Source organism: Ictalurus furcatus, chromosome 9 (genome assembly GCF_023375685.1).
Source record: "Ictalurus furcatus strain D&B chromosome 9, Billie_1.0, whole genome shotgun sequence".
In the NCBI taxonomy this organism is placed as follows: Eukaryota; Metazoa; Chordata; class Actinopteri; order Siluriformes; family Ictaluridae; genus Ictalurus; species Ictalurus furcatus.
This window is the reverse complement of record NC_071263.1, coordinates 18,790,919-18,818,625: the sequence shown is the minus strand read 5'-3', so window position 1 is coordinate 18,818,625 and position 27,707 is coordinate 18,790,919. Positions and strand designations below refer to the sequence as shown.

The 27,707-nt window shown below is 39.5% G+C and overlaps 2 protein-coding genes and 1 pseudogene across 5 annotated transcripts; 1 reads left to right on the top strand and 2 right to left on the bottom strand.

The window, feature by feature from the left end:
• Positions 1-62: 62 nt before the first annotated feature.
• On the bottom strand, positions 63-19,245 carry xkr6a (XK, Kell blood group complex subunit-related family, member 6a). Its single transcript, XM_053632362.1, has 4 exons — positions 19,115-19,245; positions 14,954-15,601; positions 2,901-3,097; positions 63-2,744 (listed from the first exon to the last, which is right to left on the bottom strand). Exons 2-4 carry the CDS (start codon positions 15,514-15,516, stop codon positions 1,777-1,779), a joined length of 1,728 nt encoding a protein of 575 aa, XP_053488337.1. The 5' UTR covers positions 15,517-15,601; positions 19,115-19,245; the 3' UTR covers positions 63-1,776.
• On the top strand, positions 19,123-21,071 carry LOC128612577 (L-threonine 3-dehydrogenase, mitochondrial-like; annotated as a pseudogene).
• c9h8orf74 (chromosome 9 C8orf74 homolog) lies at positions 20,407-26,552 on the bottom strand. Of its 4 annotated transcripts, none has more exons than XM_053632366.1 (5): positions 26,309-26,461; positions 25,740-25,929; positions 24,288-24,685; positions 22,913-23,121; positions 20,407-20,455 (listed from the first exon to the last, which is right to left on the bottom strand). In XM_053632366.1, exons 1-4 carry the CDS (start codon positions 26,360-26,362, stop codon positions 22,915-22,917), a joined length of 849 nt encoding a protein of 282 aa, XP_053488341.1. In that variant the 5' UTR covers positions 26,363-26,461; the 3' UTR covers positions 20,407-20,455; positions 22,913-22,914. The 4 variants fall into 4 exon arrangements, with proteins under 4 accessions (XP_053488341.1, XP_053488342.1, XP_053488339.1 ...); XM_053632367.1 differs by lacking the exon at positions 20,407-20,455 and adding an exon at positions 22,136-22,843; XM_053632364.1 differs by lacking the exon at positions 20,407-20,455 and having other exon boundaries at positions 22,139-23,121; positions 26,309-26,460.
• Positions 26,553-27,707: the final 1,155 nt, after the last annotated feature.

Genomic DNA, 27,707 nt, shown 5'->3' with positions numbered 1-27,707 from the left:
GGCCAGGTTGCGGGGGTAATTTTTTTTGTTGTTGTTCCTGTTGTTTTTTTTTTATAGACAACAGTTCATTTTCATGCAAAGGGTGAAAATATGTGCCCTAGTTTAAAACAGATGTCAGATTCAGCAGCCTTACCAAGCATTCTGAGCCCTAGCATTTCCACAAAAGTACATGATCTATGTAAGAATGTAGCACCATATCCAACAATAAGCTGTTTGCTTAGGTACAATAGAAAAACAATTTCGTTGTAAGCACCTATCCAGAGTAAAAAGGTTGTTGACAGGTGGTAAGGTTACAGTAGAGGACATGAATTAGGAAGGCATCCTCATCTCCAGGAAAGAAACACTGCAAAGGTTTCTTAGTTTGTGGAAAAACCAATCAGGTATATTCAGGCAAAGATAAGTATTTAGTTCCATGAGTCCAGCTTTTTTGGACAAAAGTAAAATAAATAAATAAAAATCCAACACTTGGAAAAAAAAAAAAAAATACATGTATGCAAATGATTCCATACGGAATCACTGATAAGCATTTGCACCTTTTAACTTTATTACTTGGTTTAATGTCCAAATGGGGAATTGGACTAAAAACCATAAGAATGAGCACCAACAGAGAAATGCATGTGGGGGGCTGGGAAGAATGGAGGAGAACTACCTGACCATTCCTACAAAAATGCAGGAAGATAGATGGACAGCTAAGAAGGCAAGAGCACAATACTTTGAAGCAGGGTTGCCAGGTCTGCGTTACAAAACAATGCGTCAATGCCCATTCAAACCCATCCAAAGGTCAGTAAGACTAGTCCAAATCTAAAGCATATTCCCCTTTTAAACCCTACACATAGCTTTTAAAATGCATGAAGCAGTGGTAAAGCATAGTTTGACTACATGATCTCATTATTACAGATATTATTATATTATTATAGCTGAGACCAATTCACTGATAATACACTCCAGAGTAATTCAATTCAGCAAGAAAACAGTGGACCTGGCATCACTGTTATGAAAAGTAAATCGGAGAGCTCTTCTTAAGTCAAAAGCTGTCTTTTACATATGTACTCAACAAACTTTCATTTTGTGCTTGCTAATACTTACATTAAACATGCTGTGCAAAATGTACTTTATGAGCTTTTAATGAAAACTGTGCTATCATGAGTCAATGAGGTATCTCATGAAGTACATTTCTAAAATTAGGACTTCTTATTAAGATATCGTTAAGGCAATCAGTCAATGAATGCCACTGTGTAATCCATCAATTTTAAGCTTTTGCCTGCAGAGGTCAGTGTAAGTGCAAAGCAAAGTCTGAAACCCTACAGAACACTGACAAACTATTTACAAGAGGAAACAAACAGGAAGACACCTAAAGATAAACATAACTGGAACTGAATGGAATTGAAAAGGAGCATCAACAAGGTCAATCTACCTCCATTTTTCCAATGGGATGGTTTCAGCTAGCTGTAAACACACTGACAGAAGATATACATCTTCTTAAAGGAAGTTGACATTTTTAAATAGACTATATAAAAACGAAAATGCATATGTACAAATAAAATATACACTCACAGTTTGCATAAGAAAATCATGTACAATGACTAAGATCAAGTTTTGTTTTTCACATTTTAAGTATTCATTTATAGTAAATAATTACAAAACTTTTTTGTTGTTGCAAAAAACGTTTAAACCCTTTTGATTAAATGAAAGGTAAAAAAATTGACAGGAATGGATGATGACTAATGAACAGGACAGAAAGAGTGACACAAAGGGCTTGGAGGAGAGAGGACGTGGTCACAGAGAGGACTCATACTGCAGGAGCTCATAGAGAAGAGGCCCGTCCCTGTACCTGATCCCTACAGCCGAGGGGCTGATAAACTGCAGGATGTTAATGGTCCTTCTCAGGCGCCGATCCACAAAGTGGGCGTCCCAGGCTGGGTAACGTTTGCGGGGCATATCGATCTTGATGAGCGGCCCCTCTGGTCGATGGCGACCCGATGGCATGGTGAGCTCAGGGGAGCGCACCTGAAACACTGGTAGACAGGTGTCTGTAGTGGAGTCATCCTGCTGTCCATAACCTGCTGTAGATGCCCGGCTTGGGGTTGTCTGTGTAGCATGAGGACCAGGGGTTGGTGCCATTGGCTCGGCCTCAGGGGGTAAAGGGAGACCCCACAATAGATCGGCACAGCAGGAGCTGGCTAGCACCCTCCTCCTAGGGCCCATGGGGTGAAGGACTCCATAGTAGATGCCCATGAAGACCACTCCTGAGGCAAAACTTAGATAAACGCCGCATAGGACTGGCACTGCGTAAGAGTCTGTGGTGGTTGGGTCCCTGTAGGTGTACCACAGACAGGTGAGCACTGTGTTCTCAGCCAGCACCACAAAGTAGTAGATCATCATCCGGTAGCGTGTCTGACCTTCCTTCACGTTAAACCAGCAGAATATGTAGACAATGCCAACTACCATGTTGAAGAGCACCTCCTCCCACTTGGACATGCAGAAGTCAGTGCCTCCATGCACAATCCAGAAGGCCATGGCACACCAGTGCATCACCACGAAAATGCCAAAGTAGATGTGAAAGATAGATGCGAAGAGAGCAAAGGAGAGCACCCTTGAAGAAATGGTGAAGAGCCTCCAGAAGATGTGAATCAGTGCCCCTCGATAGCTCATGCTCTTCTTGTCATCTCTGGAGTCCCTCAGGAGCTTATGGTAGGAAGCTAACACCCAGGACAGAGACATCAGCGATCCTAATAAAGAGATACCTGAAGGAAATGTAGTAGAAATACATTTAGTATTGGTAGTACCTATCAGTTTGCTCACTGAACATATCCTGTTTCCATGAAACCCAGTCTTTTTCTAATCTTACTTACAGTAGGATTAAGTAACACTAACTGGAGGTAAACGGGTAGATTCCTTACACTGCAAAGTCTCAGCCCGGTTCTTCTGGATCATAATGCAAAGTTGTAGCACCAGTTGTGGAGCACTCTCCAAAAACGTCTCCAGCAGTCGAAGCATGTTGACATCAGCATACTCGTACATCATGGCCCAATAGAATCTCCGTCTGTGTTTGGTCTGGCGCCGGCTCTGGATGCCCAGGTACATAGTCCGAATGTATCTGTTTGGAAAAATGAACATTGCCAAAATATGCTTACAGCATGTGCTGAGAAGAAAAGTATGACAACCACAGATACTAGTCCTTTTTCATTCCAGGGACAGACATCAATGGAATTCAGGAGCTTGAATCTTATTATACTCCTCCACATTATTTAATGTTTCACAATGACAAGCAGTAGTACACTGAAATAGTAACAAACCACTGAATAACCTTCATAGCTAGTGCTAGGCACAAGTTGAGAGACATTTGTAATGTGACTCATATTTATGGATGCACACATTTAATCTTTAACTATTTTCACTTTCAAAAGTGAAATAGATTTCATGCTTGATGTGCATAAGTGTAAAGAAAGGTTACTATCTGACTACTCACGACAGACTGATACCCGAGTCATTTTGTTTATAAAAATATGGTCTTTGGCTCTTCCTAAATCAGGCTTGACCATGCTCACATTCCTCACTATTGCAGCTACTTATTAGTTTCACTGTAGTTAATGCATAATGTATAGTAGTTAGTAATAATTATGTTGTTTGAATTTTTCCCCAACGTTCGAATTTTAGCTGCATAGGTCTGTATGTTCAATCGCTAAATGTACCTTGTGACTTCTTGAAGTAAAAGAGCTGTAAATAAACATCATATTTTGGCATGTTTTATTTTCACACTTTAATTATGTATCAATTATATAATCAACATTTCAAAAGAAAAAACTCTGCTTTCTACTGAAGAAAGAGCAACAATGAAAGTAATCAAAGCGAAGAGCATCACCAAATAGAGTGAGAGTAAGCGGCTAATCATAAGCCCAATTTTCTGGCCGTATTTCTATGCTCTCACAGTATTTACCTTCACTTCTCTCTTCTCACCTTCCTTCATTATTATACAGTGCCTGGCCAAAAAAAAGCATGCAGTTTGGATTTACATAAGCAAACACTTAAGAGCCTATGATTGGATCATTATTGCAGTGATTAATATGTTTCAGCTGGCAACAATTCTTTTGACCCTAACTGATGCAGTCTGTAGCTTCTCATTTCTTAAACAACCATGTTGGAAGACATATCCCATGGTCATGAAAAAGATGTTAATATGTTTCAGAAGGGGCAAATTAGTGGCCTGCATCAAGCAAAGAAAACAACTATGTAGATTGCTGAAATCCCTGTAATTGGGTTAAGAACTGTCTGAGGCATTATTAAAATCTGGAAGGCGAGTGGTGAACTGTCAACTTTGAGGAAGAAATGTGGGAGGAAAAATTAATGTTCAAAATCTTGAATGATCGTGATCAGAGATCTTTAAAACAAGTGGTGAAGTCTCATTGTAAATAATCAACAGTAGAACTCATGGCTAAGTTTTATAGTGAAAGTAAGAGCATTTCCACATGCACAAAGCGATGAATGAGAACTTACAGGATTGGGACTAAAACAGCTGTGTGGCCTAATCAGTGTGAGGCTAATCAGATAAAAATGACTTCAATTTGCAAGGGAGCATAAAGATTGGACTGTGGAGCAATGGAAAATGGTCATTTGGTCTGAAGAGTCCAGATTTGCCTATTCCAAAGTGATGGGTGCATCAAGCTAAGATGGAGGCACATGAAGCAATGCACCCATAATGCATAGTGCCTACTGTACAAGCCTCATGTCTGGGATCAGCAACATTATGAGGCAATAAAATGAATTCAGCTGAGTACCTGAATGTACTGATTGACCAGGTAATCCCATAAATGGATTTTTTTCTTCCCTGATGGCACAGGCATATTCCAGGATGACAATGACAAGACTCATCGGTCTCAAACTGTGAAAGAGTGGTTCAGGGAGCATGAGGAATCATTTTCACACATGCATTAGCCACCACAGAGTCCTGACCTTAACCCGATTCAAAGTCTTTGGGACTTTATGGAGTGATTCGACTCTCCCATCCTCAACACATGATCTAGGCCAAAAATGAATGCAACTCTGGATGGAAATAAATGTTGTCATGTTGCACAAGGTTGTTGATGCAATGCCATGATGAATGCGCACTGTAATCAAAGCGTAAGGTAGTGCAACGAAATTTTAGAGTGTGAGACTTTTGTTTTTTGGCCAGGCAATGTACTTCCTCATGTTCTGGGTTGCCAGAGAAGTTTCACTACTAGGAAAACTAATGTAGTTTTCCTGTGTGCTCATTTCCAAGCCGGGTACTAATAGCAAAGACGTCACCTCATGACTGTGACCATGACCTCATGTGTGTAGCCTATAAAAAGGCCTTCATTACCTCACATTTGTCCTATATCCTATTTTTGTCTTGATGAGGAGAGGAAGAAGCAGATTGAACATGATAAGAAGTGCCCAAAAATCCTTGCAAAAGATTGCATAAAAGTGTTCTGAAAAATCTGCACCACCAAGGAGATTATGTTGAACATTAGTATTGATTTATCAATATGCACCACCTACTCAAAGAGCAGACATTAGGCCTATTGTTTGTGTTGGCTCTCTGCTGAGAATGCAAAGTAATTCATATCAGAATTTTCTAAGTTCGTAATTACATTTATTCATTCACTTTCAGCAAACTGTTTATCCTGGTCAGGGTCATGGTAGATCCAGAGCCTATCTGGGTACCACGCACATTAAGGGTGTAACACAATGCCACTATCTTTATCTGTTTAGTGCTCCAAATATCCCTGTATCTGTATTCAGATTTGAACCTGAACTGGGTGTGACCTAAATCAGAAAAGTGAATTATTTCTTTTTATATATATATATATATATAAACCCTACCAATATGACTCCAGAAACATTGGTACATAATGGACAAAACCCAGAGGAGTAAATACCAGCACTGTAAGCACTGCCTGTGAATTCTAGCTCTGATAGTTCCTCAACCTCAGCTAGTAGTGTAATGGTCTCACCTAAAGATGTGTGTGAAAATGTTTTATTAATCCTGCTCATGCAGTTATAGTTTTGTTTGTACCTGTCCACAATGTTTTATAACAAATTCAGTAGGTTCTATTATCCAAAATATAAACCCTGACCAGGCAGTTAGTAAGTATAAATGTATAAATTAATTAACAGTGTAAATCAGTGTTAATGAACTTGGTCGTTGTTTGTCCCGTGGGCTTCATATCAGACCTGAATGAAAATGCACAAAGCCGGCAACCAATGTGGCTGTAAGCCTCGCTAGAAAATGAAGGAGAGGTCCTCTGTGGAGAGGAGAGAATGCCCTTACTGTGTTGGACCACAGTGTAGAGACGGTGGCAGTAAGCAATGGTCAAATGCAAGAGCTGTTAGAGGAACTGCAACAGTAAAATGAAATGTAGAGCTCTGTGGAGCTTAGTACACCTGCTTCACATGTAGAGACAGAGCACTTAGTGCCACTAGTTCCTGTGCAGGTCTTTGGTGCACAGGTTCAGGAGACCCTGGATGATCACCTCACCTCAGCGAGTTATTGGTGGATGGAATGAGTTGTAGGATACAGTGTGCAACACACTGGTATGATGACAACGGAAGTCCAGACAAATAATGACCAAATCACCAAAGCACGATTCACACGATCCACAGCAGAAGCACTGTGGTGAGCTGCTTTACCCATCTGTAATTAAAGCACTGGAAGTTGATCAAATCAGATTATAATACAGTACTGTGTTAATAGACTGAGTGTTTCTCATGATCAATAGAGTACAGTACCAATAGAGTAATTCTCATCACTAGCAAAGTACAGTACCAACAGACTGAGATTCTCATTATCAATAAATAATAGTATCAGTGCTTTAGTTACTCCTATCTGCAATAGAAACAGTATCAGCACAGGAGTGATTCTTATTCTCAAATAGGTTCAGTATGAGTCCTCAAAAAAAATCAGCCTCACACTTGAGGCTTTGATCAGTCATGATTCCCCATAGAAAAAGGTATCAGCACTTACTATCCAGGGAATGCACAATCCAGGAAAAGCATTAGTGAGTGTTAGGAACTGTTGTGATGACTTTGATATGCAGTCTCCCCTAGAAGGATACCACCATAGTAGTCCAGAGCATAGGAAATTAAAACAGTAGGTCACAAACAGTATGTAACTGTGGTTCTACGACTAAATGGAAGACTACCAGACTATCTGGGTCACTTGGGCTAATGAGAATGGCCAGATAACAAATGTAACATAGCAGAGGCCATTCCTGCTCAGCTAGGAAACAAGCTCATGCGAAGAATCTACTAGTTCCAGAACTATCTTGCCCTGGATGTCCTCAAATTGGCTACATGGCTACATGGTAGCTGCGTGAATATTTAGATCACAGGATATAAGTCTTACATATACAATTTTCCAAACTGGTCACCATTGAAAATATGGCCATTACTTTAAAAAAAATTACAGGATTATGCTGCATACTGGGCTCAGACAATACTGCTGCTATGTCAATGATAAGAAGCATGTAAAAAAAATTCATGCTGAATTGTAATCATATTATGGGATATTATTGCAATTTTGCAATAAGAATTTCGTGCAGAACATTATGATGCAGAAAAAAAAAATCCACAAATATAACAGTAGTAAACGAAGAGGAGCAAAACACAGTCTGGATCACTTGCTTGTAAAAACTAAATAATTTTTAAAAAATAATAAAATAACCCACTATGCCGCCAACATCAATTCAAGGGTATCAGAAATCAGTAGCATGTGCGCATAATTTTTTAAGGACATAATGTCCTGTGCACTACTGTAAACCAAACTGTCAAGCCATCTAACATCTCAGCAAAGATATGTGCAGGATAGTTTATGAGGAGCTTCAATTAAGCTTGGCAGGACATTCAGTGAGTCATGCTGCTTATGACTGTCTGTAGACAAATTAGCCCTGACAAACTGAGCTTGAGTTTTGATTGCCTACACAAACCCACACATTTGCCACATTCGACAGGGAAAGCATGATCATCCATCATCTGTACCTACAGCCATGTTGGAACACTTCACATGGCTCACTGATGATTCAGAATTCACGTTACACACTCAGCTGTTATAAATAGGCAGATTTTATTGGAAGACTGAACATAAACACCAAGAAAGCCTCAAATCTAAAATCCATAAAATAGTATTAATTTGCTTGCTAAAAAACTTGTGCAAGCCATTAGGTTTCCTAGATTTATTAAGACCAAAGTAGCAAACAGATAAAAGGGCCAGTCAATAGTAGACAAGAAATTAGGAAACATGAAGCAGGCAATGGTCAAAACATTAATCATGATAGGCAAGACACAGATACAGTGCTCGAGTACTTCACAAAGTAACACAGAGTGTCCAAGTTATTTAAAGGTCCAACACATCCACTGCTGGAACCAAGCAGCAATCCTCCAGGCCACAGCCCTCCCAGTCAATAAGGTATTTCAGTTGCCCTTGACAACAACGGGAGTCTTATGATGGCCTTTATGAAATATGCTGGTGTTCTGGTGTTCAGTATCTGTTTCACTGGAGGAGCCTTCATCTAGAGGATCAGGGTTGGCTGGCTTGAGAAGGGAAACATGGATGCTTGGGATATGCGGTAATGACGTGACAGGAATAGATGATAGGTTTCCTTGTACATTTGTGTGATTATTTTGAAAGAGCCGATGAAATTCCTTTCCAGGTCAAAACACATTTGTTGACAATCATACCCAGTCACCAAAGCAAAGTCTGTCAGCAAAGTTCTTTTGTAATTGAACTGCTTGACCTCAATGTCAATGTACCTCCTCCCATGCTCCCTCATTCTTTCAGAACAATCTCATCAACAGCTGGTGCATCCGTGGGTGTGTCTCAGGGAAAGAGACCTGGTTGGTATTCCAGTACACAGTGAAAAGGCGAGAGCTGGCGGTTGAATGGCTCAGGGAATTCTAGGCATATCCAGTCCAGCTACAAAGTGCAGAAGAACCAATTTCAACCAGTTTCTTGGTTGGATCTTTCAACTCGTCCAAGCACAGGTTTACCACCAGTGCATGGAATCTTCACCTGAGAACACATGGGGCATGACTTAAACATTTGTATGTAGTGTAGCATGGTTTCCCAATAATATTTTTTGGTGAGGAGTTGATGAGTCAGGTGACTATTGGCAATGGAGTGACCAGTGGCAAGGCAGAGCCCAGGTTATCAGAGCTTTTTGAAGATCGAAAGCTCTGTTTTTGGAGGCCAGGGTGATTTGGTGATTGATATCCCAGCTTATGGCAGTGATTCAACATGACTCTTGCAAGATGTCATTAAAGGTGAATTTGGAACATGTAAGTGGGGGCAACTGTTTTGACATTTTTGGAACCTGGATTATGTGAGATAGTGAAATAAAATCTGGTAAAGATTAGAAAAAATTTTTGATTCTCCATTAAAAACTGACATCAGAGGGGTTGAAATAAAACTTCCAATGAATCTTTGGTCAAAATTTGCAAACTCTATGAACCTCTATAGGTTTTTGATGCTTTGGCGAGTGAGTCACTCTGTTACTGCTTGAATCTTGGCTTTGTCTCCTAATAATTCCTCTTCATTTATTATATAACTTTGAAAGATGACTCATGGAACTCACATTTCTCCACTTTTGAAAAGTAGGGAGGGTCCAACTGGGTTAAGGAGTTGGAGACAATTAAGATTGTTACATTGTTACATTGTTAATCAGTGGCTGGAAGACAGCAGGGGCATTGACCAGTTCATACTTTATTAGACTGTACTAGACTGTAAGCACTTCTAAGATCAAGATTGGTGAAAATGTTAGCTGGTTGTAGCTGTTTCAGAGCTGAGGGCACCAGACGCAGTGGGTATCTGTATTTTATGTCTGCATGTATAAAGGCCCTCTCCAATCTTCTGCACAAAAAAGAAACATGCAGATGTTTGCCTCAGAAATGCATTCCAGGAAGGAAGCCCAAATAATCTCTTGTATCAGAAATTCTTAGCAAAAATTTGTTGCATTGTGATTTACAATATAAATCTGATCATTTAATGCATCTTATATTTTAGGGTTATATCCTGGCAAGCATTATTCACATAAAAATATCTCTAAGACACAGTTAATACCTAAAAACCTTCCAAATATATCATAATATGAACATGAAATGAATCATAGCTGCATTTGCTTTTCACAATTGAAATTAAAGAAGGAATCAGGCTGGTAGCAGACGTATAATATTCACCAAATGGTAGAAAGCTATTTAAAATTAGAAGAGAATTCTCCTCTTCTGATGTACTTTGCAGTAGATGTTTCTGTGTTACAGCTCAGATGAAAGGCATGCACGTCTCTGTAATCCCACAAGAGCCTCTGGCGTTTTCCTACAAAGAGCTTCCTGGGGAGAGCGTTCAAACGGGCTCTCCTCTTCAACTGACTTCACTGAACAAATACACAGGAAGAGGAAAAGCCTGGCTCAGCAAAATACTCTCTGGCATAGACAATGGATTTAAACAAAATGCTGAAACCTATTTTGACAGAGAACATACTCTGTGAACAAGTGAAAATCAGGGTTATATTTCAGACCAAATTATTAAGTGTTTAGTTATACTGCCGTCATTGACTAACTGGGAAATTTGACTCTAAGACAGGAATCAAGGAGATAAAATGCCCCAAAAGAAAAAGGAAATGTGGATAAATGGACAAAATGTGGATAAATGTAGAGATGGACTTACAAGCACCTTGCTTCATTGGCCACTTTTTCTCTTTACCCTCTGCTGAGAGAATAAGTGTAAAACCCCCCATCACAAACCCAAGAACTTCTTTAAGGAGCATCAGTCCATCTGGGCAACTAAAGCAAAACAAACAGAAAAGAATGGAGTCATGAAATGAGAATGGGGTCGAAAGCAGAAATATCGAAAATAAAACCAAACTGACAAAATCATGCTATAAAGTTGATGCTGAATGAAATTATTAAAAGTGAAAGCAGATGAAAAGTTATGGTAAAAATGTCAGCTGTCAGTGAAGCCTCGGTTCAAATTCTAAATCAATTTCAAATATTACATTCAGAGGGATCAAAAAATTTACTTCAGTGTAATGTATAGTAAGTATATTTCAAAACCTAAGTGCAAGGTCACATGTAGATGCAAAAATTAAAAAAGACTTTGATAAGGAAATTATTATTTTTTATAATTTTTTATAACTCTTGAAACTGTATTATATCCTCTGCACAAATGCAGACTGTTTCCATAATGATTGCCCTAAATATATAAGAAGCCTATTAGAAATCCTGTAATTTATATTTTTCATGTTATTTCATATTACTCAATTTCTCCACTCTGCTGCTTCTCACTGGACTGTAACAGAAACTAATAGCTCCTCTGTTGTTTCTTCTAAAATGTTCTGCATGCAGGCCATGTTCTAAACCCATGAGTATTAAGAACAGAACAGATACTGCTTAGGTGTCTTAGCCAGGAAAATAATTCAAAGCTGTGTAATTCTTTAGCCAGTACTTGTTTGTGGTGAGTACTCAGAACCAGGATGTGCCTGACGCCTGAGAACAGAAAGCTCTCTTGCATTGGTATAATTACATCAAGCCATTAATATTGATTCTCCAACTGCTGTCTGAAAGAAGTAGCACTGAATCATCAAAGGCACAACCCTCAAAGTGAAAACGGTAGGACTGGAGTCAGCATCTCCTTTTTCCTGGAATATGAACCACTATGTGTCCTTGAGTTGTTTGTCTTGTTGTATCGCCTAACATATTTCTCTGTATTTTCACTGCTATTTCACTATGTTTTGCACTGCCCTGGTTTTATATGGGGAGGTTAATAGACTCAGGAGGATCTAATTGCTTGCTCAAGTGTGAAATAGTGCATCACTGCTTGTGCCCAGCCCATCTCAAGGTGACTGTATTTGCCACCTATGGCTATGTGAATCAGTACAATCATACTGATGACAGTTCAGTGTGGTTATTGGAGGCAGACGATGAATACATTTAGTGCATGTTGATGAAAGGGGAAAAATGTAGACTGGGATGACTGATTGCAGCAAAGTAGGTTGCAAAGTATAGGCAGCCGCTGTCACACTGCAGTGGAGTCCAAAATGGAAAATTGTGTGATGACTGAGTGTAGGGTACTAATGGGGTGCAAGAGAGCACCAAACACACAGTGGGAATTCAGGTCAGCATGCCAAGGCTACCATCTGGGTATAACCCATCTCCAAATGCTGGTCTATGGTGTACTGTGAAGAACCTTTACATATTGTAAGCAATCACTTGTGAAATGTCTAGCTGTATACTCTCTTATTATTGACTTTATTTAATCTGAAATAAATTACTCCACTCAGTTAAATTCTTTTCAGAGCACATTATATGTAATATTTAAAATGGTAATAGGTTCCTTGATACATTGGGGCGTTGTTATCAATTCACTTCTGCTTTTCAAAGTCTTACATTAGTCCTAGTTCAGGCTGAAATAAGAGGACTGAAAATCTGGCTAGTGGCCACAGGAAAAATATTTTGTTTTCACTAGGCTTAAAGGGGATTTTCATACCAGCCAAACTCTGCATCAAGACTGCACTCTTAACACTCCAATCAAGCCTCATTATAGTTAGCTTTGCCAAGGGCAGCATATGTGCATATCCAGTGAGCTTAAATGATGCTGATGGGAAGCAAATGTTTTGCTTGAGTGTGCCAGCTTTGTGCTCCATGTGTTTGGACAAAAGTAGGAAAACAATCCAACAGAACCACAGTCAGTTCATTCTTTCTGTAGAAGGAACGATCATATCTCACACATCTGGGCTGTGCTCCCTGACCCCCAGACTATCTGTCCACGTGTCAGACTCCTGAAACTGGCACTAGAACTGAAAAATGTTAATCATTATTTCCTTTTTATTTGCACTGTTGACTTTAACGTAAAATTAAATTAACCTAAATTAACATTATAATTACAATAGTTCTGGACATATCTCTTCAAGACACTAATTTAGCTCTTTTTTGTGATGAATTCCGGTGATAAATCACAGTGATTCAACTTCATTAAATTTCATTAAACCTACAATTCCTGGACATGGCTTCTCCAGATTACTTCAGTCAAAGATCTATCTCAAAGAAATAAGCATTCCATCTGGCTGTGTTTTTAGAAGCACATTTTAATCAAGCCCAGAACCACAGAGATGTGGCAGAGCTGCCTGTCTATAAGTGAAAACTGAAATAATATTGGCCCCCAACCCTGAAATAATCCTAGGTGAAATTCCAAACATTTCCATATTACAGCATGAAACCATGGTTCTCATGCAACAGTAAAAAATGCTGATACTGTAGATGCAAATCTGCTTATATATTAGCAACTATTTTAGATCATGTTTTCAGCTCCAGATAGAGCGGAGAGAGCGAACCGTGTGTCTGAGCCTCCCCTCGCTACAACTACCACTTTTATAAATAGTGGCTGAAAGAGTATTCAGGGTGTAACCACATATTATTAGCAACAAATGAAGTGAATTAAGATTTATTTTCCATATCTAACGCAGCATTGTTTGACAGCTTCTTTACCACTGCAAGTTACTAATTAGAATCCAAAATTTCCAGCTGTCAGCAGTGTTCAGTGGTTTCAGTGGTTGCTGACCTTGAAAAAGCAAAAGTTTTTATTTTGGTGGTTATAATGCAGAACCTGCAGCTTAGAAAAGGCACACTGGAGATCTATTACATCCTCAACACAGTAAAACAGCTTTGATTTGCTAATGCTTCAGTACAAGAAACCGACATGAGGGCTTCATAAACGATTTAGAATGCATAAATAAATTGCTTATAAGCTATATATAGACATCTATGGATGCTATGTGGACAAGGGGTTCTCAAAATATTTGTAACCAGGTTGAAAGAATCTTCCAGAACCCCTTTACTAGCACAGCACTGATTCAAACATTAAGCACATCAAAGCAAATATGTACCATCATATTCATTTATTTTGAGCTACTGGAATTTTTTGTTCCTGAACTTCCCTGCCAGCCAAATGTGGATTTGATACAATGTGTATTATATTAACAGCTCTTAGATTTAAATGAACATTATTTCTACTTTTTTTTTGCTATTTAGTCTAACTCCTTTTAATTCAAGTGACTTGTAAATCTATGACATCCAAATAGTAGTTTATACCTTCAAATTAAATGTAACCCTTGATTTTTTTTCTGTAATCAGTGACTCAGCTTTCTTGTAGAAGTCTTTTTATTGTTAATAAATTACAAGCCATACTGTTTTCACACACAAATTGAAACTGTAATGCTTGTTTGCTCATGTGGCAGCATACAATGAATAATTATTATCCTTATTCATAGATTTTATTTTTAGTTTAGGGAAAACAACAGATGTAAACGACCATGCTCTGGCATTCCCTGTCCAATCGGTTAGATAAAAATAAATAAATAAATAACAGCACTTAAAAATGATATCAGTAATGAAAATATCAATGATTGATTGGGGTTTAGGAATGAATGAAGACCCTTGGATGAATGAAGGTCTTCAGGATTAAAATACAAGCCATTTTCACTCTCCTGCACATTATTCGTGAGCCGGATGAATAAATCATCACAGATATAAACATCCTCACAGGAACAGTTAGAGCAAATGAAGGTACTGAGTGTACACACTGGTGTGATGTCATGCAGCACAGATGTGATGGCTGAGACCATGGAGTCCTCTCACCAGCACATCAGCCTTTTTCAGTGTGGCAACCAAAACAATCTTCCTACATTCAAGCATGACTCATATAATTAATTGAAAATGGGCACTGTACAGGGAAATGGCTACAAAGAATACACTGATGCATTTGTATATAATTGCATACCTCCTGTCTGTCAGTGCCTTTCTGGGTTGAAGTACGGGTGAAGCAGGGTTATCTTAGCTATCAAGGTACCAAGTGTGAGTGAGTGTGATTGATTATGAGGGAGAAAGAAAGAGAGGGAACACATCAGAGAGCAGCACATCATAACACTGGCGTCCGAAAGCCTAGACTTACCTCCACACTTGGCCCATTTGCAGGAGATGTACCAGCACTTGCCAAGTCCAGATGGAGATGTGGCAGCACGTATGCCTGCTGTATTTGCCTGCGCTCAGTCCAGCGGTTGCTCTCCGGCTCAGACCCTGCACCGGACCGAGGCCTCCGCCCGTGTAGTCCTGCACGAACCACCTGAAGCTGAGGATCTGCACGAGCACGGACGGAGCGAGCACGAAAAAGAGCGTGAGCCCGAACCACGCGTAGTCCCGCTTCCCGTAGTAATCCACGGCCAACAACACGTCCGTGCCCACGTCCCAAAAGAACACGAGCATGGCCAGCACGATCCACAGACAGTCCAACCATAGGCGCTCCTCCGCTCCTCTTCCACCTCTCCGGATCCCTTTCCCCGTCAGGGAGCGCAGGCACGCGCTCCGGCAGCCCCAGTAACACGACGACGACTTACAGCAATGGCAGATGTGGATGGCCGCGCTGTCCAGATCGTCGTCGTTGAGCGCCGTATCGTCCTGCTCATCCAGCTGCGCGAACCCGGTAACGACCCCCACGCCATCGGATTTCGCTGCCATCTTGCTCGCCGAAACGTTTCGTCCCCCCCTTCCTCCGTTTCAGGGCTGGTGACGTCACTTCCCAAATACCTGTGCTCCGCAGCTTCTACTCATGAACGAGAGAACTTCATTAATCTGCAATATTGTGAATTTATGAATAAGAGTGTCTAATGCTCAGAGAACATTTTGTCTCCAACCAGCGGTGGATTTAACATTGAGGGTGTTACTCCTGGTGTATCAAAATAAACACTGTAGTGTTAATTCACGACTGGAGATTTAGCTGTGTCAAGGATTGCTTCATTTCTACTATAAGACTAATTGACTGTTGTTTTAGCATTTTAGTTAAATGACAAAGTCAAACTATTTCTGTGAGTAGAATTTTAGCCCACATTTATCTGTTCTACATCCATCCCTTTTCCACAGCGTTTATCTCACACAGGGTCGCCTGGAGCTTATACCAGAGAACTCGGGGCACAAGGTGGTGGATACCATGGACGGGGTGCCACCCATCGCAGGGCAGAATCGCACACACATTGACTGTAGACAATTTGGAAACGATAATCAGTCTACAACGCATGTCTCTGGACCGGTGGCGGAAACCTGAGTACCTGGAGGAAAGCCTGAAGCATGAGGAGAACATGCAAACTCCATGCGCACAGAGCAGAGGTGGTATTCAAACCCCAAACCACGGAGGTGCGAGGCAAACAGTAAACCAAAACCAATACTAACCAATAAACCACCGTGAACCCCTTCTGTCTGACATACACTGGATGTGAGGTGAAAATACTCCATGAATTTGATGGAATGTTTTTGGGAGGAAACCGGAGAATCCAGAGGAAAACCATGTCATAGAGAACATGCAAAACTCAGCACAGACAGTAACCTGACCCCAGTATCAAACCAGGGACCCAGAAGCTGTGATGTGGCAATGCTACCCATTCTTAATCCCTTCACACTTGAAATGCAATGCAGCTGGTATAACAAAACGAAATCCCAAACATAACATTTGGACTATAATGGGAGAGATTATATTTGGTCCATCATGCAGTGCCAGTACTTTCCTAATTATACAAATCCTAAATGCACACTTTTTGCATCTAATATTTCCCCTCCTGGAAATTATTTCTCATATTTCCTCCCCTTTTCACCTCACAGCTCCAGGATCCCCAATTTGGTCTTGGGTCACTGTCTGTGTGGAGTTCTGCATGTTCTCCTCATGTCTGTGTGAGTTTCATCTGGGTTCTCTGGTTTCCACCCACTGCACAAAATTATAGGTAGGCAAACTGGCTACACAAAATTGCCCATTGGTGTGAACGAGTTTGCGAATACTGTGTGTGTATAGTGCCTTATGATGGATTTGCATCCCTTCTGAGGAGAATTCTCCTTGTACCTAGTGTTCCTGGTATTGGCTCTGAATTCTCCACAATACCCCAAAATATCCTGTATTTGACTACTATCTAGGAGAGTCTAAATGTAACAGCCTCTACTTTCATGAAACATAACAATTACCAAGGTTAGCACAACCTGAATGCTCTGTCACAGATATTGCAAAAGTACAACTTCAGTGGAGAAAAATAGCATACAAGAGGCACATTCTAATAAACTTAAACATTCCCTGATTTTACAGCCAGTTTCTTCCTCTATCAGATATGATACCAGTAAAGGAAACCTCATGGTCATTTAATATTTGTCTATACTACAAAATGTACCATTTGTGTGCATGTGTATTTCTCTACTTCTACTACTCAAGAGCATACAATTTTTATGAAATCAAATGCTGGCATAATATACTCTAGGGAAAACAGAGTGAATTCTGCATGAGTGTGGGTTGAATAATGCAATACACATAATTGCCTGCAGATCCCTGGAGAAGAATATTGCTTTCATGTGCCTGTAACCAGAGCTGGCATAGAAATAATATATCCATGTACACTGATCAGCCATAACATTAAAACCACTGACAGGTGACGTGAATAACATTGATTATCTTGTTACAATGGCACCTCACAAGGGGTAGGATATATTAAGCAGCAAGTGAACAGTCAGTTGTCAAATTTGATGTTTTGGAAGTTGGAAAAATGGGCAAGCGAAAGGATCTGAGCGACTTTGACAAAGGCCAAATTGTGATGGCTAGACGGCTGTGTCAGAACATCTCCAAAACGGCAGGTCTTGTAGGGTGTTCCCAGTATGCAGTGATAAGTACCTACCAAAAGAGGTCCAAGAAAGGACAACCAGTGAACAGTGACAGGGTCATGGGCACCCAAGGCTCATTAACAAGCATGGGGAGCAAATGCTAGCCCGTCTGGTCCGATCCCACAAAAGAACTACAGTAGCAGAAATTGATGAAAAAGTTAATGCTGGCTATGATAAAAAGGTGTCAGAACACACAGTGCATCTTGTTGCATATGGGGCTGTGTAGAGGCAGACTAGTCAGAGTGCCCATGCTGACCCCTGTCCACCATCAAAAGTTACATAATTATACTAATGTATAATGCTAGTGTAAAGTGTTAAACAGGGCCAAATTTGCATCATTTAATTAAATATGTTAAAGCTCAAATAATTTACAAATTGACCTATAATTCAACCAACACCTAAAACAGCCTGGCTATCCAGCATATTAAATTTGATTCGATTAAAGGTGTACATGCAGACACATGCCTTGATCTAATCACCATGTTGAAGTGTACCTTGTCTGCACAAACACTCCTGTTTCAGCTCGAAGCGTACTGATTCAAGGGGCGTTCTCAGTCCAACCGAGAGCCACGCCTCTGTTCTGTTGTCCAATAAGACTGAACGTTTTGAGTCGCGCCTTCGTTTTGTTAGCCAATAGGAGTTTAAACCGGCTTCTGCACGGGCCAAGCGAGAGGCAGGGTCTAGTCTGCTGCGGTGCTGACGGAGTGAGGCAGCTCCGTGTAATTATAACTCTAATTAAAACTAAATAGGGATTTTACATATTTATTAGTAACGTGTCTTTAAACCTAAGGATTTATCTCAGTGGAGGTAATAAACGGCGAGTAACAGCAGTGTACACAGAAGCCATTGTTAGCGCTTTGGTGTAGTATCTGCAGCTAATTTACATGAAGTCATAACAAGATCAAGTGTTAGTATGAGGTTTAATCTCGGTAAATATTTGTATCACATAATTGTAATAAGGCAGAACTGTCATGGTGTTCACAAGACATGCTGCCATGAACACTATTTAATGTTGTATTTAATGTTGTTCTGATTTCTCAAACTAACTAAGTACTTATATCTGTGTATAACCTGCAACAAATGTTTTGCCGTGTAAATAGCTGAAGCAAAATATTTTGGTCCATTTGGATTTTGTGAGAAGCTTATACTGCATGTGGTAAATCTTTAGCCAGAAGGTGGCAGTATATCCATACATCCTTGAGGTTAAAGTAGCAGGCTCACACAAACATATCCAACTCTTAATTTGGTAACTACCTCTACCTATAAACTGTTCAGTGCCCCCCTTACTTAGATATCGTCCCTCTGTTTTCAAGATAGATAATGCCCTTAATCAGATCGGTAAGTAAAGCAACACGGCAGCTCCTCCTGACTGCAGCATGTGGGTGTGAACCGCTTTCTCACTCTGTAAGGAACGTCAGTGTCTTACCTCGTCAAATGAGATCACCACTTGATGCCAGGTTTCGCTCCATCACCTTCTCAGTGACTGACCACCCCGAGGTTCTCATCACAGGTATGACAGCATTACTGCTGTGTCTGCTTTCATCACCTCATTTTTTTAATGTGGCATGCTTTCAAACCAATGAGCACGTGTAGCAACTCCACCTCATTGATAAACATGTGGGTTTTTTTTTTTTTTTTTTGGATGATTGGTTACCTTGGTAACTAGATGGATTCTCCAAACCAAAGAAGTGTAGTTTCCAAGGCAACAGTGGGCCCATGGCACTGATGACCTCTAACGTGTTTTTTTCCCTATGTGCTTTATATACTTGCTTCAGGTGGAACAACTGGGGGGTGGGACTCGCTACACTGCTTAGGTACGAATGCTTTTTGCTGACATCTTGAAGGTTGAAATGCTTTAAGTGGTGTAGCTGACAGAAGGAGGTTATACTTGTATTATATATGTATTGCATGCTGCTATGGATTGGCACCCTATCCAGGGTGTACACCGCCTTGTGCCCGATGTTCCCTGGGATGGGCTCAAGGTTCCCTGTGACCCTGAATTATATCCCTGAAGGATAAGCAGTATAAAAGATGGATGGATGGGTGTATTACATGTCTTTGATGAAACATTATTGGAATGCCACAATTATACTGATACAATTCTGATTTCCGGGTCCTTTTATCTATGCTGATATTCTGGACTACAAGAATTTACAGAGGATTGTTGTGAATCCCCAAAGATTGTTGTTCCTAGTACAACTGGAGCTTTTTGTCGCCCTGTAACCCCACTCCAGAACTGTGCATTCAGTGCCCAAGAACCATTTATGGAGTGTCCAAGGTCCATGCAGAGCTGATGGGAGAGGTATTCAGTCAGGGGCTAAATACAGCACTGCCTCAGAAGGAGCTGAGCCTTTAAGCTTTGGCTAGGCGAAAGAAGTTCAGGTGCACAATGGCCTTGTGCTTTTGTTTGACAGTATTACCATCACAAATATGGCCTTGTCTTCCAGTGTCTGAGGTACCCAGGCATCATCTCAGCAGACTCTCAGCCTGGAGGAGGAATGACAGGTTATCTTTCCATCCTTTACCAACTGTTGTCATTCTTGCATTTCTGTATTTTTCCCTCCATTTTCTATACTTTTATTAGAAATCTATTTTTACTCAGCCTTTCCTTTCTTCAGACTGTGCTGTCCAGATCTTTCATGATGCTGTTAAAATTTACGTGTAATTTGAAGGCTGATACACGCCTCCCTATGATGTTCATTGATGATTGTCTGAGAGCTACACTGGAGGTGATGGCGGCTCCTGCTGAGACGCTCAGCATGCATACCTACAACATCAATGCCATGAGCTTCACTGCTGAAGAGCTTATTCAGGAGTTACAGAAGCAGCTGCCTGACCTGCACATCATTTATGATGTTGACCCGATTAGACAAGCAATTGGTAAGAGCCTAAAGATATATGGCATTTCATTTAAAGCCTACATAAAACCTTTTTTGGCTTTGTTTACACAGACAAATCATATCTGATTTTTGGTAATCTGAATGGATAGAAAACACCCTCTTTTTTACCACAAGCCACATGTGTCTAGGGTTTCAGAACCGATTAAAATCATTTTTATTGATATGTGACTCAGTTAGACCAGTCAGATGATGTGGAAACTCAGATTTAAGATATAAATCAGATTTGCCTTGCTGTGTATAAAAGCCTTACTGTAGGCTATGACTCACATCTGAGATTTACTGTAAATTCTCTTTCCATGCGTTCAGCCTGTTAATTATTTTCATATGTTTTTGACTAGCTGACAGTTGGCCTATGAACTTTGAAGACAACAATGTGAGGAAAGATTGGGGCTGGAAGCATGCATTCTGTATGACCTACCAGAACTCATCCAGACAATGTTTAGCTTCATCAGCCCTGACTCCAGACTTACACATGCTAACTGAACATCACGATTTGATTAGAACACTGTCCATACTCAGACACACTGGACTAGTATCCATCTTCTGTAGTACACTAGTTGCAACCAAATAAAAGGTTTGTTTTGCTTTTTTTGTGCATAGAGTGCATTGGGTATTGTATTACATGACACTATCCTGAAACTTGCTGGACAACTGTACTAAAATGTAGTGCGAGTAAAGTCAGGTGACTTTATAGGGAAACGAATTCTAGATTCTTGGAATGCAGAGCTACAGATAGGTAGGTCAAATGTGAACATGTTAAGACAAATAACCTTTATATTTGTAATAGATGAGATGATAAAGATAAGGCATCCATTCAAACATTGGGGACAAACACCATTTTCCAATTTAAACACCCACATAAATTGTCACATCAGTATGCTTTTTTTACTGAGCTTTTTTAATAGGCATACTGTTTTTTAAGCCTGTATATTTCCTTGTGTGTAGTGCACTTTAAAGTATCAAATGATCGTGCAATAAGCCTCTTCTGGGTGTGGTGGTGATGAGGTATAAGGAAGTGAACTGGGTTTAAAAATAACAGGCATTCCTGATCTGGATTTTGGGCTCAAAAGCAAAAATGTTACTGTATATATTCTCATGTTCGTAATTTATTTCTGTCAACAAACTGAGGTCTAATGTCACATGTTGAGTTTTACCAAGTACAGGGGTGCCTCACATTGGCCTTAACATCTGTGAAAAAAAATTGTTACTTGATATATTTGCATATCATTTTGCTGTCATTTTGTTTTTGTGGTGCAAGCTTTAATGTACTTTTTTGTTAGTGTAATATCATTGGTGTAAGTTGTTTTGGTGCTTTTTGGTTGATTAGTTGTGCTCTTCTGGAGAAAGAAGTGTAGTATTGTTCATTGGAACAACCATTTAGACTCTGGTGCTATTCATTGAAAGACTATATGACAACTTTGCAGCTTTATCAAAAGAGTTTTACATTTACTTTTGCACGATATATATATATATATATATATATATATATATATATATATATATATATATATATATATATTACATAACTCTTTGCTGACCTATATTTGTAAGTATATTTTCTGTTTTGAATGTAATATTACTTATTGCAATGAATGACTTTAATGTCTGTAACGCTCTTTTTCCCCCATTATCCACACAACAAGCATATTGTGTTATGAATATATTATTGATATTTTATGGATAGTTTCTCCACGTGGATTATTTAATGCATTGTATAAAGCAGGTTATCTTCTCTTTTATTTTTTTTAATCCAAATTCCATATTAAGTATTTTTGCTTAGTACCCTCTTCAATCTAGCAGTTCAGCCCAGGATAAATCAATTTAAAATCTCTGTAGAAAACTAGAAGCCCAAACCATCAAATAAACATTGAGGACCCCATTTTCTATTAGAGTACTTTCAAACCCTTAAAATAGAGCACTGTACAGTGCAAAAACAATTCTGTGTAATTAAAATGAGATTTAATGTCGATATTTAATACAGTATATTCAATTCCCAGTACAAGTGCAGGGGGTAGCTCTAGTTACTGTTTCTTTTCTCTCACGTTACTGTGGGTTTCGTCTCCACCTCCCAAAAAGATGCTGTAGGATGACTGAATATGCTATAATTGCCCCTATAAGTGAATGAGTGTGTGTGTGTGTGTGGTGCCCTACAATGGATTGATGCCCCAATGTCTAGGGTGTATTCCCTCCTCATGCCCACTGTTTCCAGGATAGGCTCTAGATTCACCATGATCCTGACCAGTATAATGAACTCACTAAAGATGAACAAATAAATGAATGAATGATTGCCAGTATAAAATATTTTTTTAAAACCATCTTGTTACCCTCATTTCTTTTTCGGTTTTGTGGAGCCAGACGTAGAGCCTTTTTGTGAGAAGCCTGATGCATCTGAAGAGTGTCCTGCTCCTTGTAGAGCTGTTTGACTCAGTCTTATTTCCAGCAGCTCTTGCACAGCTCTGATTTCCTTTATTAAAATCTCCTTTAGCATGTCTACTTCTGACTGCAAAATGGAGTGAACCATGCTTTCCAGTGCCTAGAGTCAAAAACATGATTAAAGAAGAGGATAAAACATATCATCTCTGATACAAATGCAATATAAATTTTACTAGTCTGTGGAGACAGAATCTAGCAGTTTTTGGATAGCAGAATTTAGAAATAAGACAAGTAGATTTTCATTCAAACATGTTCCCTAACTTATAACCCAAAACGAGCTGTCAGTAGGAGTAAATAACAAATGCACTCGTTTAATCCGGTTTATAACTGCTGATGAAGCATGGGTGTTTAAAGGTGAAGTGCTTTTTGTCTACTGCATAGCACTTAGATCTGAAGGCCTTCTTGCTTTTGTGGTTTGGAGATGGCGAGTGACATATTGATAGTTTGTCTAAAATACTCATATTTAAGATACAGATGAGTGACAAAAGAAAAATAAAGTGTCTTATTGATGTGTTGCTGTGTGGGGGTGATACGGGGTGGGGGTGGGGGCTGTGATGGTGGATGAACACAATTGTCACAAATGATACTCTCACAGTTGGTGTTTTGATGTTGTTGGGGGAGAACACTGTCTAACATGTCAGTCCAAAATCTCTCATAGGTGTTCAGTTGGGTTGAAATCTAGTGACTATTAAGGCCACAGCATAAGCATATAATTTACATAGTTTTCATTCTTGTGGGTGTGGACGGGTCCATTCTGGAAGACACCACTCCCATCAGGACAGAAATGATAGATTGGCTTCTTATTAGCACTTATTTATAAAAAAAAATTCCCTTGACCTGTGTGTTTTCATTTGTTGCTGTACTAACTGTACTTTCAACTATTGAGACTACAAAGCACTACTGAAAGTCACTCTGGATAAGGGTGTCTTTTATATGCTGTAAGTGTAATTGTTAATATATATGTTCCACCATGATAAGGATGACCAGACCCTTCCCTTTGAGGGGATAAGTGAACCCAAATCAGGCGCATTGAAGCTGTTATGGTATCTTGCAGTGGCCAACCACCCTACTAGGTCAGTTTATGTTGGTTTTTCCTTTAATTTCTCACCTGTCTGTGTGTAAAGAGTGACATTAACATTACGCATTATCTCCTAAACTAAGATTTTTTGAAGTGTCATCAGGCCTTTAACTTGTGAATTTACCTGGGACAACATGTGCTACCAAACACAATGATAAAATTAGTCATAAATCAAGAAACACTAGTACCTGTTTGTCTAGTCTGCCCTCCAGTGAAAGGTCACTGAGACTGACTTCTGCCTTCTCCCATATCTGTGCCTCGGCTTGTTCTTTTAGTCTATGGATTTCTGCAAGCTTCACTGTCTCAACTGCCATTAGTTCTTTCAAAGCCTGCTGCTTCTCCCAGATTCCCAAATCTGTTCCCTCAGATAGTGGTAGGGGATGTGGTGGAACTTGAATCTCAAGATGGGAGTACATACAGTTAAGGTTCACCTCTTCCTTTAAAAAAGCTTGATATAGGCTCTGATGATGGATGTAGGTCTGCACCATGAAGTCATACATGGTGGCGTGATGAGAGGGAGGCAGTCGATGAACACACTGTGACAGCCGAGTCTGGATCAAAGACACTGCTTCAGATCTCTCCAAACCTGATACAGAGGTTTATAGAGAGGACCACACACATATTCAGAGTCAGGATAACAAAGGGCCCGTTTACACCTGGTCACTTCATGCGTTTTCTCTGATCGGATAGCTATCTTATTTGTTAAAAACGGTTCCATTTACATGTGGCCACATAATGCATTTCAGCTAAACGGATATGAATCTGATCTTCTATTCCCGTGCAAAATGCAAATACACATTTCCGCTGAACTGAAATGGCAGCCACGGTTATTTTGCTCTATTTGGGTTCGCAAATCCAGTCGAAAAGAAAATGAAAATGCTTGCTACAACGCTTACGCAACAAAAGGCATCATTTATTATGTTAAGCATTTTTGCTGTCGGCAGTACTAAACTTTAAAACCCAGAGAGATACCTGGATGAAAGCTTGGAGTCAACACTGCTGGGGAAAAATTGTGCTGGCATCTTTTACAGAACAAGACTGGCTATCTGGCTTCCGATTGGGACGGCGGACCTTCAATTATTTTTGTGTCAGCCCGCAAAGCAATTTAATGAGGCAGCACACTCATCTCCGTCAGGCTATACCAGGTCGATAAGTTGTTTTTACTTCTGGCACAACTAAAGCAAGTGACGTACTTCTGTTTGGGAGGAGAAAAGCGCTGGCGTATGTGGTTTCAACAACGAGACGCATTTAGACTTGTCAAGTTTCGTCTGGAACGCATCCCAGACCATGTCCTGATGTGGTTTGATTGATCAGATTTAAATCTGTCTCGAATGCATTTTGGAAGGCATTTACACCTGGTCTTTTCACTATCGGATAGCTATCCGATCAGAGAAAACGCATAACCAGGTGTAAACAGGCCCTAAACCTTCAGAGAATACATTGGATTTTATGTCTATAATTCCTGATTTATTTATTTTTTTCACAAGCCTAAAAAATGGTCAACAGAGGATCACAGTCACACGGCGTCTTTATTCAGCTGTTACTCAGCAATATTATTGTTAAAATATAGATATGCATCTATATGTTTAATAAGTGAAACAGACGATTTGTGAAGCATGTATTCAAGAGCCATGACTCACCTCTAAGCTCAGGGAGGAGCTCTTTACTCAGATTTGCTATTTGGGCCACTGCAGCCCATGGAAGCCCACGCTGTACTGAGTACATCACATTCTCATACACAAATTCTTGGTGTATTTTCTGTCTCTGGTCATCGCCTTCAAATTCTCTCCACTGAAAACAGCTGTTCAGGCGTATTATGCCTTCATCTCTCTGAAAAGAAACGGAGCACGGTGGCAATAAGGCAGAAGTGACTGTACATGCTCCTGATGATGGGGAAAGTGGTGTGATTATACGAACATCCACCTGCTTTGGCACTGGTACCTATAATCTCTCTCAACTGATCTACTGCGCCGTTATTTAGTGTAAGGTAACTGGAGGTAAGCTGCTGTATTAATCACACTGGTTGCAATGAATTCAACATTTTAAGCGTATGATGGAAATTGTGTGCAGGCATGCATGATGTGAAACCTGTTGCATCTGCAGATACAGACACTGGAGTTAGGCTATAAAAGAACAATAGATAGGCCTGCCTGCTACTGCGTGTACCTTCAAGCTAACGTTAAATCAGCAGCAAAATGATAAACATTACCTCAAATCTACTGGCTGTGATTTGCTTTAACTGCTCCCTGGCCTGCTCGCGCATCCGCTTCTAACGGTTTGTACAGTAAATGGCCTTCGGAAAGGATTTGAAGCCAAAATCTAGCAGTATGTGTAAGGCGTACTTGGTAAACACTGCACCTAATACAAGCTTGTACAGTGGATAGTTACCTTGAGCCTCGCTGCTTCCTGTATCGCCGTCTTTAACGCGTCCATTGCGGCGGCGGCTGTTGTTAGGAAAATGCTTGTTGCTAGGGAGACACGCGCGACCTTCGCCTAGTCACGTGACTCTTTGACTATAGGACTGCAGAGGAGTTATGTTTGCTGAACAATCATAAGTTACACATTTACCATCTGAACATGTGCATAAAATGCTTCAGAAAACTTTCTCCTGAAATCTCAGTGCCATTGTCAATGATAGAAACTCAGCATTTCTTGAACATAATAATAATAATAATAATAATAATAATAATAATAATAATAACCAATTTCTTACCAACCTTACCACTTGGTTGGCTTGAATGTCTATTGTTTTCTGTACCTTGTCGTGTTTCTTTCACGAATGTATTTTGCACTGTGGGTGATTTGTTAATATGTTTTGAATGTCTAACTTTGTTTTAACTTATTATTTGTATGCATTTGTATGCATATGGAAATCTTCCTCCAGGAAATTAGTAAAGTACATCAATCCATGCATCTATCTATCTATCTATCTATCTATCTATCTATCTATCTATCTATCTATCTATCTAAATAATAATAATAAGAAGAAGAAGAAGAAGAAGAAGAAGAAGAGGAATAATAATAATAATAATAATAATAATAATAATAATAATAATAATAATCCCACTCCAAGACAATCTTACTATAATAGGCAAAATTTTCAATTGACAAAAAACATAATTCGACATAAAGCAAAACACAACTGTCACTTCAGTTTTGGCTGGCAATGTCATAAAAAGAGATTGTGTTTAAAGAAAAAAATGTGAAATATGTTGGGTTGGTGTAACAGTTAGATAATATCGTGATTAATAATCTATAGGCGGCTCATTTTGGCTCATCTTTATCTACCACACTGAGCGGAGGAAGTAAAATACCTGATAATGATATGTGCTATTTTGCAAATGTTAGCATTTTTATTACAGAGGTAAAAATATTGGTCATAAAACATGACATTCTTCATGATTATTTGTTTGTAATCATTTGTTATTAATATATCAGACTTATCATTGAAAAGTACAAATTTAGCAGGACACTTATCATGATGTTTATTAATAACCACAAGAGCAATAATACAACAACAATAACAACAACAACAACAACAACAACAACAATAATAATAATAATAATAATAATAATAATAATAATAAACTAATCTGATAATAGGGTTT

Excerpts from the sequence above, each read along its gene's own strand:
- xkr6a (XM_053632362.1), bottom strand. The coding sequence starts at position 15,516 with ATGGCAGCGAAATCCGATGGCGTGGGGGTCGTTACCGGGTTCGCGCAG. Across the intron at positions 3,098-14,953 it reads CAAATGGGCCAAGTGTGGAG|ATACATTCGGACTATGTACC; the intron begins GTAAGTCTAGGC and ends TTTTCCAAACAG. Across the intron at positions 2,745-2,900 it reads CCGGGCTGAGACTTTGCAGT|GTATCTCTTTATTAGGATCG; the intron begins GTAAGGAATCTA and ends CATTTCCTTCAG.
- c9h8orf74 (XM_053632366.1), bottom strand. The coding sequence starts at position 26,362 with ATGCGCGAGCAGGCCAGGGAGCAGTTAAAGCAAATCACAGCCAGTAGA. Across the intron at positions 24,686-25,739 it reads GCTCCTCCCTGAGCTTAGAG|GTTTGGAGAGATCTGAAGCA; the intron begins GTGAGTCATGGC and ends CCTCTGTATCAG. Across the intron at positions 23,122-24,287 it reads AGGGCAGACTAGACAAACAG|GCACTGGAAAGCATGGTTCA; the intron begins GTACTAGTGTTT and ends TTTTGACTCTAG.